This window comes from Grampus griseus (genome assembly GCF_964374135.1).
Source record: "Grampus griseus genome assembly, chromosome: 13".
Classification (NCBI taxonomy): domain Eukaryota; kingdom Metazoa; phylum Chordata; class Mammalia; order Artiodactyla; family Delphinidae; genus Grampus; species Grampus griseus.
Window position 1 is genome coordinate 32835490 of NC_139007.1, and position 13695 is coordinate 32849184.

General features: G+C 34.5%; 1 protein-coding gene across 2 annotated transcripts in view; it reads left to right on the forward strand.

Moving 5' to 3' along the window:
- Positions 1 to 13695, forward strand: part of GRIK2 (glutamate ionotropic receptor kainate type subunit 2) — a gene marked incomplete at both ends in the record, with an annotated part of 636473 nt that overhangs the window by 292942 nt on the left and 329836 nt on the right. For both annotated transcript variants that reach the window (XM_082668692.1, XM_082668693.1), the window contains 2 exons: positions 6397 to 6578; positions 13548 to 13601. In XM_082668692.1, coding sequence (XP_082524818.1) covers positions 6397 to 6578; positions 13548 to 13601 — 236 coding nt within the window. The remainder of the gene's footprint in view (positions 1 to 6396; positions 6579 to 13547; positions 13602 to 13695) is intronic.

Sequence of the window (13695 nt, forward strand, 5' to 3'; positions counted from 1 at the left end):
AGGGAAAAGGGGATATTTTAATTAAAAGACTGTTTTAAGGCGTTATAATTCTACTCTTTCATTAAATAACTTAACCAGGTGCCAAATTTGTTAAACTATATTTCTGAAAATTGTTGTTTGGAAATTATTTGTGTTAACCATATTTTCAACAAAATAGATTTTGCCTTTTTATTTTATCTTATAGATGAGTCCTTTTATTTCTCCATTTTGACCAAAGAACCATATGATAGGACCACATATATACTATCCCAATTATTTTGAAAGGCTTACTTTTTTCCTAGAAAGGGGACAAACTGTTTCATTTTACAGAACATGCATATTTACTTGTATATGATGGAGGGATGAGGGTAATTCTTTCTGAAATTGGCATTTTTGGACTGTGATACGTTGCAGAGGAATGCTGGGGTAGGTAGGAAGATCGATAGCGATCCACAGCGGAAAATACTTAGCCAGTATTGTAAGTAAAAGACGTTCCTACTGTTTAAACCCTTTTTCGTGTGGATAAAAATCTCACCCACATATGTTAAATTACAGGGATGTCATCAGATAACTCAAGTAGGTGAGTAAACGTCCACTCTTTGGATGTCTTGAATGCATCTCCCATTTTGTCAGCCCTCCTCTTATTCTTTCAAGGTGTTCTGAATAACAGAATTCAGACAGGGATTTGTATGTAAGTGTCCGACAGTGGGGAGGGGAAAGGATCTACAATGGAAATATGGATAAAAGAGAAACAATAGCACTGGACAGAGCAATGAAGACTTAGAAGCCGAGAGAGGACTCTAAGCACCTGTGCAGGAGATGGTGGAAAGCCAGAATTTAAAAATCATGATTCTACTTTCAGTATTCAAACACCTCTCTAGATGTCTTCTCTCTGATTGAAATGCTGAACGATTTTGATTCCAAAAAGTGAATGTGAAAAGCATTAGAGAAACAAGTTTGGTATTAAAAAATGTAAAAGTCAAACTGTATGTCATGCAGTTAAAGACTGAATAAATACTATTATTCCAATCATTATATTTATACATGAAATGATGTCTTGTGCATAGTAGATATGCAGTAAATATATGTTGAATGAATGAATGAATGAATAAATAAAGACAACATTTCTCTCAAATTCTCAAGTAAGAGATAGCAGTTCCTACTAGCAACAGCTATTTTTTAAAAAATTTTAGCCCTTCAATATTATTCCTCAGGGAAGCTGGCAAACTGAAATCTGTTACATTAATGTCAGCAGGGATGTATATGTGTGAAGAGAATAAGTAAACATTTATTGTACCTGATACCTCAGTGGATTATCCACATGAATTCTTAAGACACTTGAAAACGCTTGGCAATATTTATACTTAGGGTGAACTCTACAAATGCTGTTTGTGGATTTTATACTTCTGAAAATTTCTATTTTCGAGTCAGTTGAGCTTTTTCAATTCAGAACTGTTGGGCTAATCCATAACTATATAGCTACTTTTTCTTTGGTAATGAGTTAATCTCAACATTTTGATTAAAATTTTGTTGTTGTTAGGTGTTCAGTCTATATGAGTGTCAAAATAACTTCCAAGAATAGATTTAGTAACCAGCACATTTAAAAAAATAACTGTATTCTTTCCTTCTTAACCCAAATAACAACAATGAAAATTGCTACTTTTTGAGAATCTGATATATGCCAGTTCCTTTTCTGGTGTTTTATATATTAATTCATAGATGGTTTTACCCTATTATAGAGAAGAGGAAAATAAAACAGATCTAAGAGAGATACAATGTCTTGCATAAAGATCCACATATCATAGATTTTTGAACTGAGATTCACATTCCACACTCAGGCTATTGCTACTCTGGTAGACTAAATCCCCCAAATTTACATTTGAGTCGCTCAAAATCTTGTGAGGTAAGTAAGCCAAGGGTAGCTTTCTTTTCTTTACTCATCCAAGGTTGGTATTAGATCAGTCTGCATTTATATAAATAATGAGAATAAGAGAAACTTAGAACTAGGAAAAATTTAGAGATAATCCAATTTAGTAATTCTTAGGCATTTTGGGTTTGGTAGCACTTTACACTCTTAATAATTACTGAGGATCTCTAAAAGCATTTATAATATGCTTATAAACATTTACCATATTAGTAATAAAATTATAACATTTAAAAATATTAATTCATTTAATAATTGCAATACCAAATCTATTATCTATTCACATATCATATTTTAATGAAAAATACCTATATTTTCTAAAACAAAAATGTAATAAGAAGAGTGGCTTTGTTTTGCATTCTCATAAGTCTCTTTACTATTTGGTTTAATAGGAGGTAGTTGGATTTTCATATCTACTTCCTCGTTCAATCTGCCATGACATCATCCATGTCTTGTAACCCCTAGAACACTCCACTGCACATGTGTGATTGAATGAAAGTAAAAAAACCAAATAACCTCTTATTATTATTATGAAAATAACTGGACCTCAGGGACCCTCCTGATGGGGCTGTGAACCACACTTTGAGAACTGCTGCTCTAGATAAGACTCCTCCCATGACCTCACACTCTGGAAGCACTCTCTCCTCGCAGATGCCCAAGCCAAACATCTGAGAAACCTCCCTGACTCAGCCCTTCTCCCTCACCAACCACTTATCATCTTTTCTCAAAAATCTCTAGTCCCTTTTTTTTTTTTCTTAGATTCCATATATATGTGTTAGCATACGGTATTTGTTTTTCTCTTTCTGACTTACTTCACTCTGTATGACAGACTCTAGGCAAAGTGAGAGAGTGGCATGGACATATATATATATACACTACCAAACGTAAAATAGATAGCTAGTGGGAAGCAGCCACATAGCACAGGGAGATCAGCTCCGTGCTTTGTGACCACCTAGAGGGGTGGGATAGGGAGGGCGGGAGGGAGACACAAGAGGGAAGAGATATGGGAACATATGTATATGTATAACTGATTCACTTTGTTATAAAGCAGAAACTAACACACCATAAAAAAAAAAAAAAATCTCTAATCCCTCCACTTCTTTCTCTCCCTACCGTCTTGACCTGAACACACACCTTACCCTTTCCCAACCTGCATTATTACAACTGTCTTCCAACTCTTCCTCCCATTTTAGTTCTTCTCTTCTGTCCTCTATAGTGAAAATCTGAGTGATTCTTTTGAGATGCAGATTCCAAGTGAGCATTTTCTACCACCCTTAAGTTAAGGGCCTTAACTCTAATGTAAAATACAAGGGCATCCTAAGCATCCCTGCCCTCTTCTCAAATTACACTTGTCAGCACTTCTTCCTTGCTTCTTAAGATTCTTTGCCCATGCTCTCTCACCTCCACGCCAGTATAAAAGCTGTCTTTTCTTCCATCCATTCCTTCCATTCTTTCTTTTTATTTAGGTATGAACTTAGACATCACCTCCTTTGAGATAATTTCCCTGAACACTCCCACTCTGAGTTAGGTGATCCTGCTATATGCTTCCTCAACCGTCTGTACTTTCCCTATCAAAACAGTATTGCCATTTTTCATTTATAATTGCTTGCTTAGTAGCATTTGTCCCCCTGTGTATTTTTAGCATGGTATGGGCAGGAAATTTGTCTATTTATATATTTCATTGTCTCCTCAATGTCTAGAACAGTGCTTGACCTACAGTAAAAATTTAATAAACATTTGATGCATAAGTAAATGAATGTCTTTTTTTCTCTCTCTTATTCCTACAGTCAGTTGTATTTACAGTTTTTTAATTCACTCTTCCTAATGAAGTTGGAAATCATTCTTTAATTGTTTTATTGTCTTATGCTACTAGTTAATACTAGTAGTATTAACTACTAGTTAATATAAAATAGTTATTATCCTACAATATAGCTATCAAAGGGTATCTCTCATAAGACACTTATCTGAAACCAGACCTATCTTTGGAAACCGGCCACACTCTTTGAATCTCTCACCTGGAAAGATTGTTAAAAATGTACATGCAGGAGTCCTATCACCTGAAGATTCTTATTAGGTTGTTTAGATTGTACCCAAGCTTCACAGGTTACTATCATACCTTCCAAAGTTTGGGAGCCACTGCCTTACAGCAATTATATTCAGGTTTATTTATAAAAAGTAGTTAAACAATGTTACTACCCTTTAAGAATTTATTCTAATTTAGTTACAGAGTACTCCCATATGTAAAGAAATGTATAGCCTTTTATAGAAGTTTTAGAGGATTTTATAAGCCCAGTGTTAAATGCTGCTACAATTAAGCAGGTGTTATAAATTCAAATATTTGTTTTCATCTTTGTACAGTTCAGTGTTAACATCTGTACTCATTATATACATAATTCCCTAGACTGAATTGTATCATGTTTAATGGGTATATTTGATATCAATTAACATGTAACATTTATTTTACTAATAGTATTATACTGTGTAATTTATGCATATATTATCTGTAGGATTTTATATATCAAAATTTTAAAACAACTTACAATGAAGTAAACTTTATGGGACAATGTTTTATTTAATGAATTCATTTAATTTTTTATAATTTTATTTATTATTATTTTTTTGGCTGCAATGGGTCTTCGTTGCTGCACATGGGCTTTCTCTAGTTGTGGCGAGCGGGGTCTACTGTTCGTTGTGGTGCACGAGTTTCTGCTTGCCATGGCTTCTCTTGTGTGGAGCACGGGCTCTAGGCACATGGGCTTCAGTAGTTGTGGCACATGGGCTCAGTAGTGGTGGCTCGCAGTCTCTAGAGCGCAGGCTCAGTAGCTGTGGTGCATGGGCTTAATTGCTCCAAGGCATGTGGGATCTTTCCAGACCAGGGATCGAACCCGTGTCCCCTGCATTGGCAGGTGGATTCTTAACCACTGTGCCACCAGGGAAGTCTGGTGGGACGATATTTTAAAAGCAAAAGATACTATATATTTATGAATTTACATGTTTTATCTTGCATGTCTCAAGGATAAAAATACTGAAAATTAGTCATGTTAATTTTATAACTATGTTGCAACATATTAAAGTGTATATAGCATTACATGTCTAAGAGGATCTATTATTTATTTAAAAACTGAATGAAAAAAAAATTCCTAGAATTAGATTTTATTCTTTATATCTCATATGTTATTTTAATACACAGTAGATTTTTAGTCATAGTAAGATTCTTTTAATTCCTGTTTCCAAATAGAGTTATATATATATAATAAAGAGAGTATGTGTGTGTGTGTGTGTGTATATATATATATATATATAGAGAGAGAGAGAGAGAGAGAGAGAGAGAGAGAGAGAGAGAGTTCCAGATAGTTATTTACAAATATTTTCCTTTATAATTGTTTGTCATAGTAATATTTATGAAGGTAGTTTTTCAGGAAAGATAGAAGTAGAGTTTTAGAAATATAAAGATGAGATGGAAAAAGGGGTAAATAAGAAGGAAGAGGGGAGAAGGGGAAAGGAAATTGCTTAATTTTGTCCAAGCTAATAGAATTGTATGATCCTTCTTTTCTTATCATACTCTTATATATTGGATCTTTTATATCAGTTTTTAAGGGGTTTCATTAATTAGAAAGTTTCTATAAAGGAATAAATTCATTGATTTGTCTCTGTTATTTAAAAATGCATAACAGTTTAATGACCTATTGAAAATGGACCTATTAATTTGATATATTTTTGAAACATATAATCAGGAGCTACTTTTCTAGGAAAATGTTTGCTTTATTAGTAATTCCTGTGGTTATATTTATTTCTGAAGAAATACAGAATGATACAAATAAAAACAATACAAAGGAAAGTTTTATTTCTTAAAGTAATTTAATTACACTTCTGGCTATTTAGTCTTTTTATTAAGAAAAGTATATCACTCTTACATATACACCAAATTACTATACCATTACTTGTGAACAAAAACAAGAAACAATAACCAAAGTTTGTAATAATAGAGAATAATTACATAAATTATGTCCACTAAAACTTAATTGGACAAACTAGAACAGTAATCACTAACTTACAATGACCTATAAGACATTGTCACAAAACAATTATTGATGTAAAATACAAAAAAAAAACCCTCTATGTATATATGTGCAAATACATAGGAAGTATATGGAGGATAATATTTCAAGCCATCAACAGTGACAACCCACTGGGAGTAGAATTAGGATAGAGAGGGAAACATTTATTTTAAATTATTTTATCTATTTTAATTATTTACATTAACTTACAGTCATGTATGTCTTTCATACTTTGAGAAATACCCTAAGAATTTGAGAAGTGATTTTAGCAAAAATAACTGGGGATTGGGAGTTCTGAAGTAGGAATTTCAATGGTCGCGTCATGACGTACACATGTACATGGTCAAGGAAATCAGACACTGTGGTATGTTTTGTGATTCTATGAACTACTCTGTTTTTTCTGTAACATTCTATTTTTTTTCTTTTCCATTAAAGGTCTCATTCGCTTGCAGGAGCTCATCAAAGCTCCATCAAGATACAATCTTCGACTTAAGATCCGTCAACTACCTGCTGATACAAAGGATGCAAAACCCTTACTAAAAGAAATGAAAAGAGGCAAGGAGTTCCATGTCATCTTTGACTGTAGCCATGAAATGGCAGCAGGCATTTTGAAACAGGTAATCTTTAAATTATTTAAGTTCTTAATTCCTTTATTAAATTTGAGTTTGAAATTTTTTTTTACATCTTTATTGGAGTATAAGTGCTTTACAATGGTGTGTTAGTTTCTGCTGTATAACAAAGTAAATCAGCTATACATATACATAGATCCCCATATCTCCTCCCTCTTGCGTCTCCCTCTGACCCTCCCTATCCCACCCCTCTAGGTGGTCACAAAGCACTGAGCTGATCTCTCTGTTCTATGCAGCTGCTTCCCACTAGCTATCTATTTTACATTTGGTAGTGTGTACATGTCATTGCTACTCTCTCACTTTGTCCCAACTTCCCCTTCCCAGTCCCCCTCAAGCCGTGTCTTCAAGTCCATTCTCTACGTCGGCGTCTTTATTCCTGTCTTGCCCCTAGGTTCTTCAGAACCTTTTTCTTTTTTTAGATTCCATATATATGTGTTAGCATAGGTATTTGTTTTTCTCTTTCTGACTTACTTCACTCTTGTGACAGACTCTAGCTTCATCCACCTCACTATAAATAACTCAATTTTGTTTCTTTTTATGGCTGAGTAATATTCCATTGTATATATGTGCCACATCTTCTTTATCCATTCACCTGTTGATGGACTGTTAGGTTACTTCCATGTCCTGGCTATTGTAAATAGTGCTGCAGTGAACACTGTGGTGCATGTATCTTTTTGAATTATGGTTTTCTCAGGGTATATGCCCAGTAATGGGATTGCTGGGTCATATGGTAATTCTATTTTTAGGTTTTTTAAGGAACCTCCATACTGTTCTCCATAGTGGCTGTATCAGTTTACATTCCCACAACAGTGCAAGAGGGTTCCCTTTTATCCACCCTCTCCAGCATTTATTGTTTGTAGATCTTTTATGATGGCTATTCTGACCGGTGTGAGGTGATACCACATTGTGGTTCTGATTTGCATTTCTCTGATGATTAGTGATGTTGAGCATCCTTTCATGTGTTTGTTGGCAATCTGTATATCTTCTTTGGAGAAATGTCTATTTAGGTCTTCCACCCATTTTTGGATTGGGTTGTTTGTTTTTTTGATATTAAGCTGCATGAGCTGCTTGTATATTTTGGAGATTAATCCTTTGTCAGTTGCTTCATTTGCAAATATTTTCTCCCATTCTGAGGGTTGTCTTTTTGTCTTGTTTATTTATTTATTTATTTTTTGGCTACACTGTGTGGCATGTGGGAATCTTAGTTCCCCACCAACCAGGGATCAAACCCATGCCCCCTGCTGTGGAAGCGTGGAGTATTAACCACTGGACCGCCAGAGAAGTCCCCTGTTTTTTGATTTTTAAATCAAAGTGTTATTGTTACACAGTCGGTTTAAAAAAAAAAGCCAGAGAAGTCACCTTGATGTGATTTTCTGATAAAAAGTCTAAGTACTTTAATTAATTGTCTTAAAAGAAAAGTAATATAAATATTGATGATCTTTAAAGCACATTGAATATCCGAGGTTCCTTTCAAATGGCTAAAATGCCGTTTGTTAATGTGAATATTGATCAATGAAGTAGATATTTCTGTTTTGTGCTGAAATGAGGGAATAAACTTCAAATCAACAATTAAGCAGCTCAACCATTAAAATCAACTAGTAAGAAAAAGAGAAAAAAAAAATGTTCTTTACCTGTCATGTACGCTGAGATGCCTTACACATTTGATCTTATTTAATTATCACCATAACCAAATGAAGTAGGGACTAGCTCCACTTTACAGACAAAGAAACTGAGTCTCAGAAAGATTAAGTAGCTTGATCAATGTCCATCATTGATCAAGGAAATAGCAGAGGGATTTATATTTCTCTTAGTGATGTTAGGAAGTATTCATTTCAGAATAAGCATTGCCTACCTAAAAAAATAATTCTAAATCAATCAAATGAAACAATTCATAGCAGTAAAACCTCTTACTATTACTTCAGCACTATTCAGGCCTAACAGCACACTGGAAAACAATTATTATTAGCTCATATCTTATATATGAGGGGATTGATGTAAGGGGTTAAATAGCTAGTACAAGGCTGTACTATGTAGTAGAGCCTGAATTTGAACACAAGTCTTTGGACTTTGTTTTTTAAGCTCTTCTGTACACACTGCCTGACTGGAGATTAGCCACCTGTCTTGAAACCTCTCAAATGTAGGATAAAATATCTCTACTAGAGAGTTATGCAGATTCAGATGTCAAATTATATCTCATAAAATATAACTACCAACAGTAAATGTCTGTTATAACATGGTTAGTTTATTAAGCAGATGTTTATCCAATTTTCCAATATGATGTTGGTTTCACTACAGTAAAATATTTAATTGGATTTGGAAAATTGCTCTAGTGTTATATTTGAGTAATAAAGAATATAAGGGTGGTTGTTGTTGTTTGGTTGGGTCTTTTTGGGAACAAAATGATGCGATAAAGTAAGCACTGGAATCTAGAATAGGGATTTGTTTTTCATTTAATACCAAACAATTCTTGGTCACATTTAGAATACACAGACTTGGAAAGGATACCTTTCCTTTATGCCTGGAGTGAGTATCGCTGTACTATCTGTCAGTGACAAATAATAGGCTTTTGGTAGGCTTTCTCTAGGCCTCCAACAAGTATATAGGTGATCAGTTGTCTTGTCTCTAGAGTAACTAACTCTGACTTACTTTGCTGTTTGAAAGGTGAGAGTATCCATCACCTTTAATAATAGAATTTCCATTCTGGCTTCTAGTTGATATATCCCTTATTTCATACTTGTTTTCTGATGTGTAACCTGCTATTTGCAAAACGAAAACAGAATTAAAGTAGTATCTAAAATATATACAACAGTAAAATTATATAATTTTAACAAGATTAGTAGGTGAAAAATCAGAACGGAGGGGAAATGAGAATATGAAAGTTAAGTTGAAGTCAGAGTAACACTATTGCACAGAATGCATGCTTTTTGATCCTGTAACACTGGCAGACCACACATGGTGGGATTTTTTTAAAACTTACCTTGTCCCAGAGAGCATTTATCTCATATTTGGATCTTAGCTACTCTAGAAACCAATTCAAAAAGAAAGTAAATAGCTTCTTTTTTGTAACTGCAGCAGTACATTTAATAGGACTCCATTTTATGATTTATGAAATTTTTCTGAGATTCCTCAATGTTGGCTAATGATCACACTCCAAAGAAATGGTACAAGAGTTGAAGATAAGACACAAATGGGCTTTCAGCTTGTCTGGCTTAATCCAAGAACAAATATTAGGAGTATCAAGAAAAAGAGATGTTTGTTTGTTTTATTTAAACTGACTGAGCTCTTACTGAATAGTGAGCAACCATGGATTTGAAGTTTTCCTGCTTGAGAGCTTTAAAAGTGAGTGAAGCCTGGGCTTGGCGGGATTTCCTCTGAGGCAAATCAAGAGCACTCATTGGCATACATGTCTTAATAGCAAAAGATTCCACCTCTACTCAGATTTGTCAAAGAGAATCCTCCATGGCAGGGCCAGGATGCTGTGGAGTAAAGTCTCACGAAGACATTCTATCACAGAAAAAAATAGCAACCAAGGACTTTAAAGTCCATATCAGAGAGTGTGAAATCAAATTTTTAGCCTGGAAAAATGTAAAAGCAGATACAAAGAAACTGCTACAGCAGCAAGAAGTAAAATATAATAAAATTTTAAGAAATACGTATAAAGTCTAACCCCTCCGATTGTTAACCTTAAGCAATGTAACGTCCAGATATAACCTGAAGGATAAACTGGTTGCAAAGTATATGCCTGGATAACTGCATGTGTTAATTTGTCATATGGCATTGTTAACGCTACATCAGTTAAATGTTGGGAAATTCTAACAATATTTTGATTTGGGAAAAAATTATTCTGTGGTATTTCTTTCCAGGAGGGGTGACGTGGCTCAAGCAATTTTCTTTTGTGGCCACTCTTATTTATACACAAGAAGATAATAATTCAGAAGCACTAGTAGCAAGACATAAATGCTATAATTAAAAGAAGGTCCAGAACAAGTTCTTTTTTAATTCCCATTGGAAATTATTAACTCACCTTTCAAGAGAGTATCCCCTTTGTTCACTTTTGTTCATGTTAGAGTATAGGTACTCCATCAAAAATAACTAAACTTTTCTACTTAGATCTAAGTTCGTAGTCCATACTGACTCTTGTTTTCAGAATCAAAGACTGAAGGGAGGTCAGTGAAATGCTCACACAGTCCTCAGTTATCCCTTAAAGGTTTCTTTTCAACGTAATGAAGAAGAAACCTGGGGCTGGTGCAGAACACCATTTTCTTAACCACCTCCCACCCTCGCCTCCAAAACACAATTTCCAGGATTGGGCTGAGATTCCCAGGTTTTCGAATTATCAAGGAGGAAACAGCCAAAATTTTAGAATGTATAGATCCTAAATGGATCTGTATCTTTGGGAATATAAAATATGCCACTTTATAAAAGGCATAGATTATGCTCTATATCCAAGCTCCAAGAGTTAGAGACCTGGAGTTTATTTTCACTCACTGTCTCAATTTGTTGACTAATTTATTCATTCTTATTATGTCTTAGTTTCTTCACCTGTAAAATAAGTATAATAACAGGACCTACGTCATAGGATTTTTAATGAGGCCTAAATTGATTAAGATGTGCAGTGTGCTCAGAATAGTACCCAGCACTTTTTAGGCATTATGTGAGTGTTATTTATAGTTATACATCTGAATCGCTGTTTCTTTCATTTATCCCAATCGATATTTCTATGCCTATTGAGTTGGTAAAGTAACAAATATCGACAAGGGTAATGCTGAACTCTCATTGAGTAGTTCTGAAGTTGCGAGACCTTTAACACATATCCATCAGGAACAATGAATACCTTCTACAAAGATAATCTTGTAAATTTTTATTTAATAAGAAAAATTTTCTCTTATTTTGCTTAAATGTAAATTTATCAGAGAGTTATTGGCTCATGTAATTTTTATCCATTCAGGAAATATTATTTGTTTCCTAAAAGTTGTACATCCAATTCAGTTGTGTGTGTGGGAGGGTGTTCCCCATACCACAAGCAGTGCTCTGATGCCAGCACATTGTCCTACAACCCAATTCAGTTCTCACAGCATCTATCCAGAGGTAGCATCCGATTCTGCAGGTTAAGGGCTTAGTCCTACAAGACTGTTTCCCCACCTCCCCCACTTCGGACATGAACCACAAGTCCAGGTAATCACTTGTGCTTCTGACCCACCGGCTATAGATTGGAGGTTCCTACAACCCCCTCCTTAGGTTCGATTAATTTGCTAGAGCAACTCACAGAACTCAGAGAAACATTTTACGTACTAGATTCCCGGTTTATTATGAAAGGATGTAACTCAGTAACAGCCAGATTGGAAGAGATGCAAGATACAGGGCAAGGGCAAGGAGCTTCCTCGACCCTTCTGAGTATGCCACTCTCCTCGCACCTCCACATGTTCACCAACCTGGAAGCTCTCCAGATCCTCTCCTTTTGGGTTTTTCTGGTGGCTTCAGTTCATAGGCATGATTGATTAAATCATTGGCCATGGCGATTGAACTCAGTCTCCAGCCCCTCTTCCTTCCCAGGAGGTCACCGGGGTAGAACTGAAAGTTTCAACCTTCCAATCATGAGATTGCTTTCCCCTGGCAACCAGCACCCACCCTCCCATCTTAGGGGATTTTCCAAAGTCACCTCATTTGACATAAACTCAGTTGTGGTTGAAAGGGGCTTGCTAAGAATAACAAGACACCCATTTCACCTTTATGGCTCTGAAGCAATTTCAGGAAGTGAAGAAAAGAAACCAAATATTATAACAAAGATGTTCCCATTGCTTTTATTGTTTGGGAAATTCTAAGAGTATCTGGAGTTTTGTGCCAGAAATGGGATGAAGACCAAATACATATTTCTTATTATAAATTACAGTATCACAATTCCTAAGTTCCTTTCCTCTGCTCAGTTCTTTGATGCTAGCTATCATTAACAAATGTTTCTCCCTGTAAAAAAAATACATTTCATATATCCCAAAATTTTTCACAAACATCTATCTTTTCTTACTGAACAGCTAATGCTGTGGAAATACACATTTTATTGTAGCTAATTGGTTAATACCTACCTATGGGTATGGAATACAAAGGATGTAGCTGGGGCAGCTACTTAGTAAACCAATTTGAGTAGTTAGTAGTTTGTGGAAGAACATTAGATGCACCTGAGAATACTTGTTTCCTACTAAGAGCTCTTCATTCAGCTCAAAAATGCATCATTTTTCAATTATCATCACCAGCTACTGTTCACTGATAAATAGCTATTTCTAAAGGATTCTGTATTTTCAGAGAGGAAATTGACACTTCTTATGACTGGGAGTTCTAACCCAAAAGTCCTTGTTTTAAGACTGATAGTCTAAAATTGATGAGGACTTTAGAAGTGTGAAATAAAACATAGTAAATTTCAATTGTTCATTAATAAAAAATAAACTTGCCTTTATCTGTACAGTGGTGATTTACATTTGCTTCATTAATACTAAGAAAACGTCTCTAAAATGCTAAAAAAAATTCCTGTTGGTATTGTACTTTGGAGCACTGTTTTCCTAATTGAGTAATACTTTTCAACAAAATAAAATGGTGTTCCTTATTATGGAATTTGTAGTGAAGATATTACAAATATAATGAACTAAGATTTGCTCATTTGAGGTTTTGTTTCAAATTTAATGCCTCTTTTAATATGTAAAACGTAAGCTTTACAATTGCAAACATTCAATTAATAGCTTTTCTATCAAGAGAATTGGTTCAGAAATTCCTTTGTAACCACTAATCTTCTTTAACTATGGAAAAAAGATTTAGTTTGACCCAATTTTAATGTAACCTGAATACTATAGGCTGATTCTTCATTACATTCTGCTATTTTCATCTCACTTGTCTTATTGACATAATGTATTTCATCTAACGTGTACCTTCAATATTAATATTTTAATATTTTTATTTTTTACTTCGTAGGCATTAGCTATGGGAATGATGACAGAATATTATCATTACATCTTTACCACACTGGTAAGTAATTTATTAAAACATAAAGAGAATGCTCTAAATTTTCTTATAATGAATTTCAGGATGAAAAATGGGTTTTTGAGTGGGAAGAAGTAAT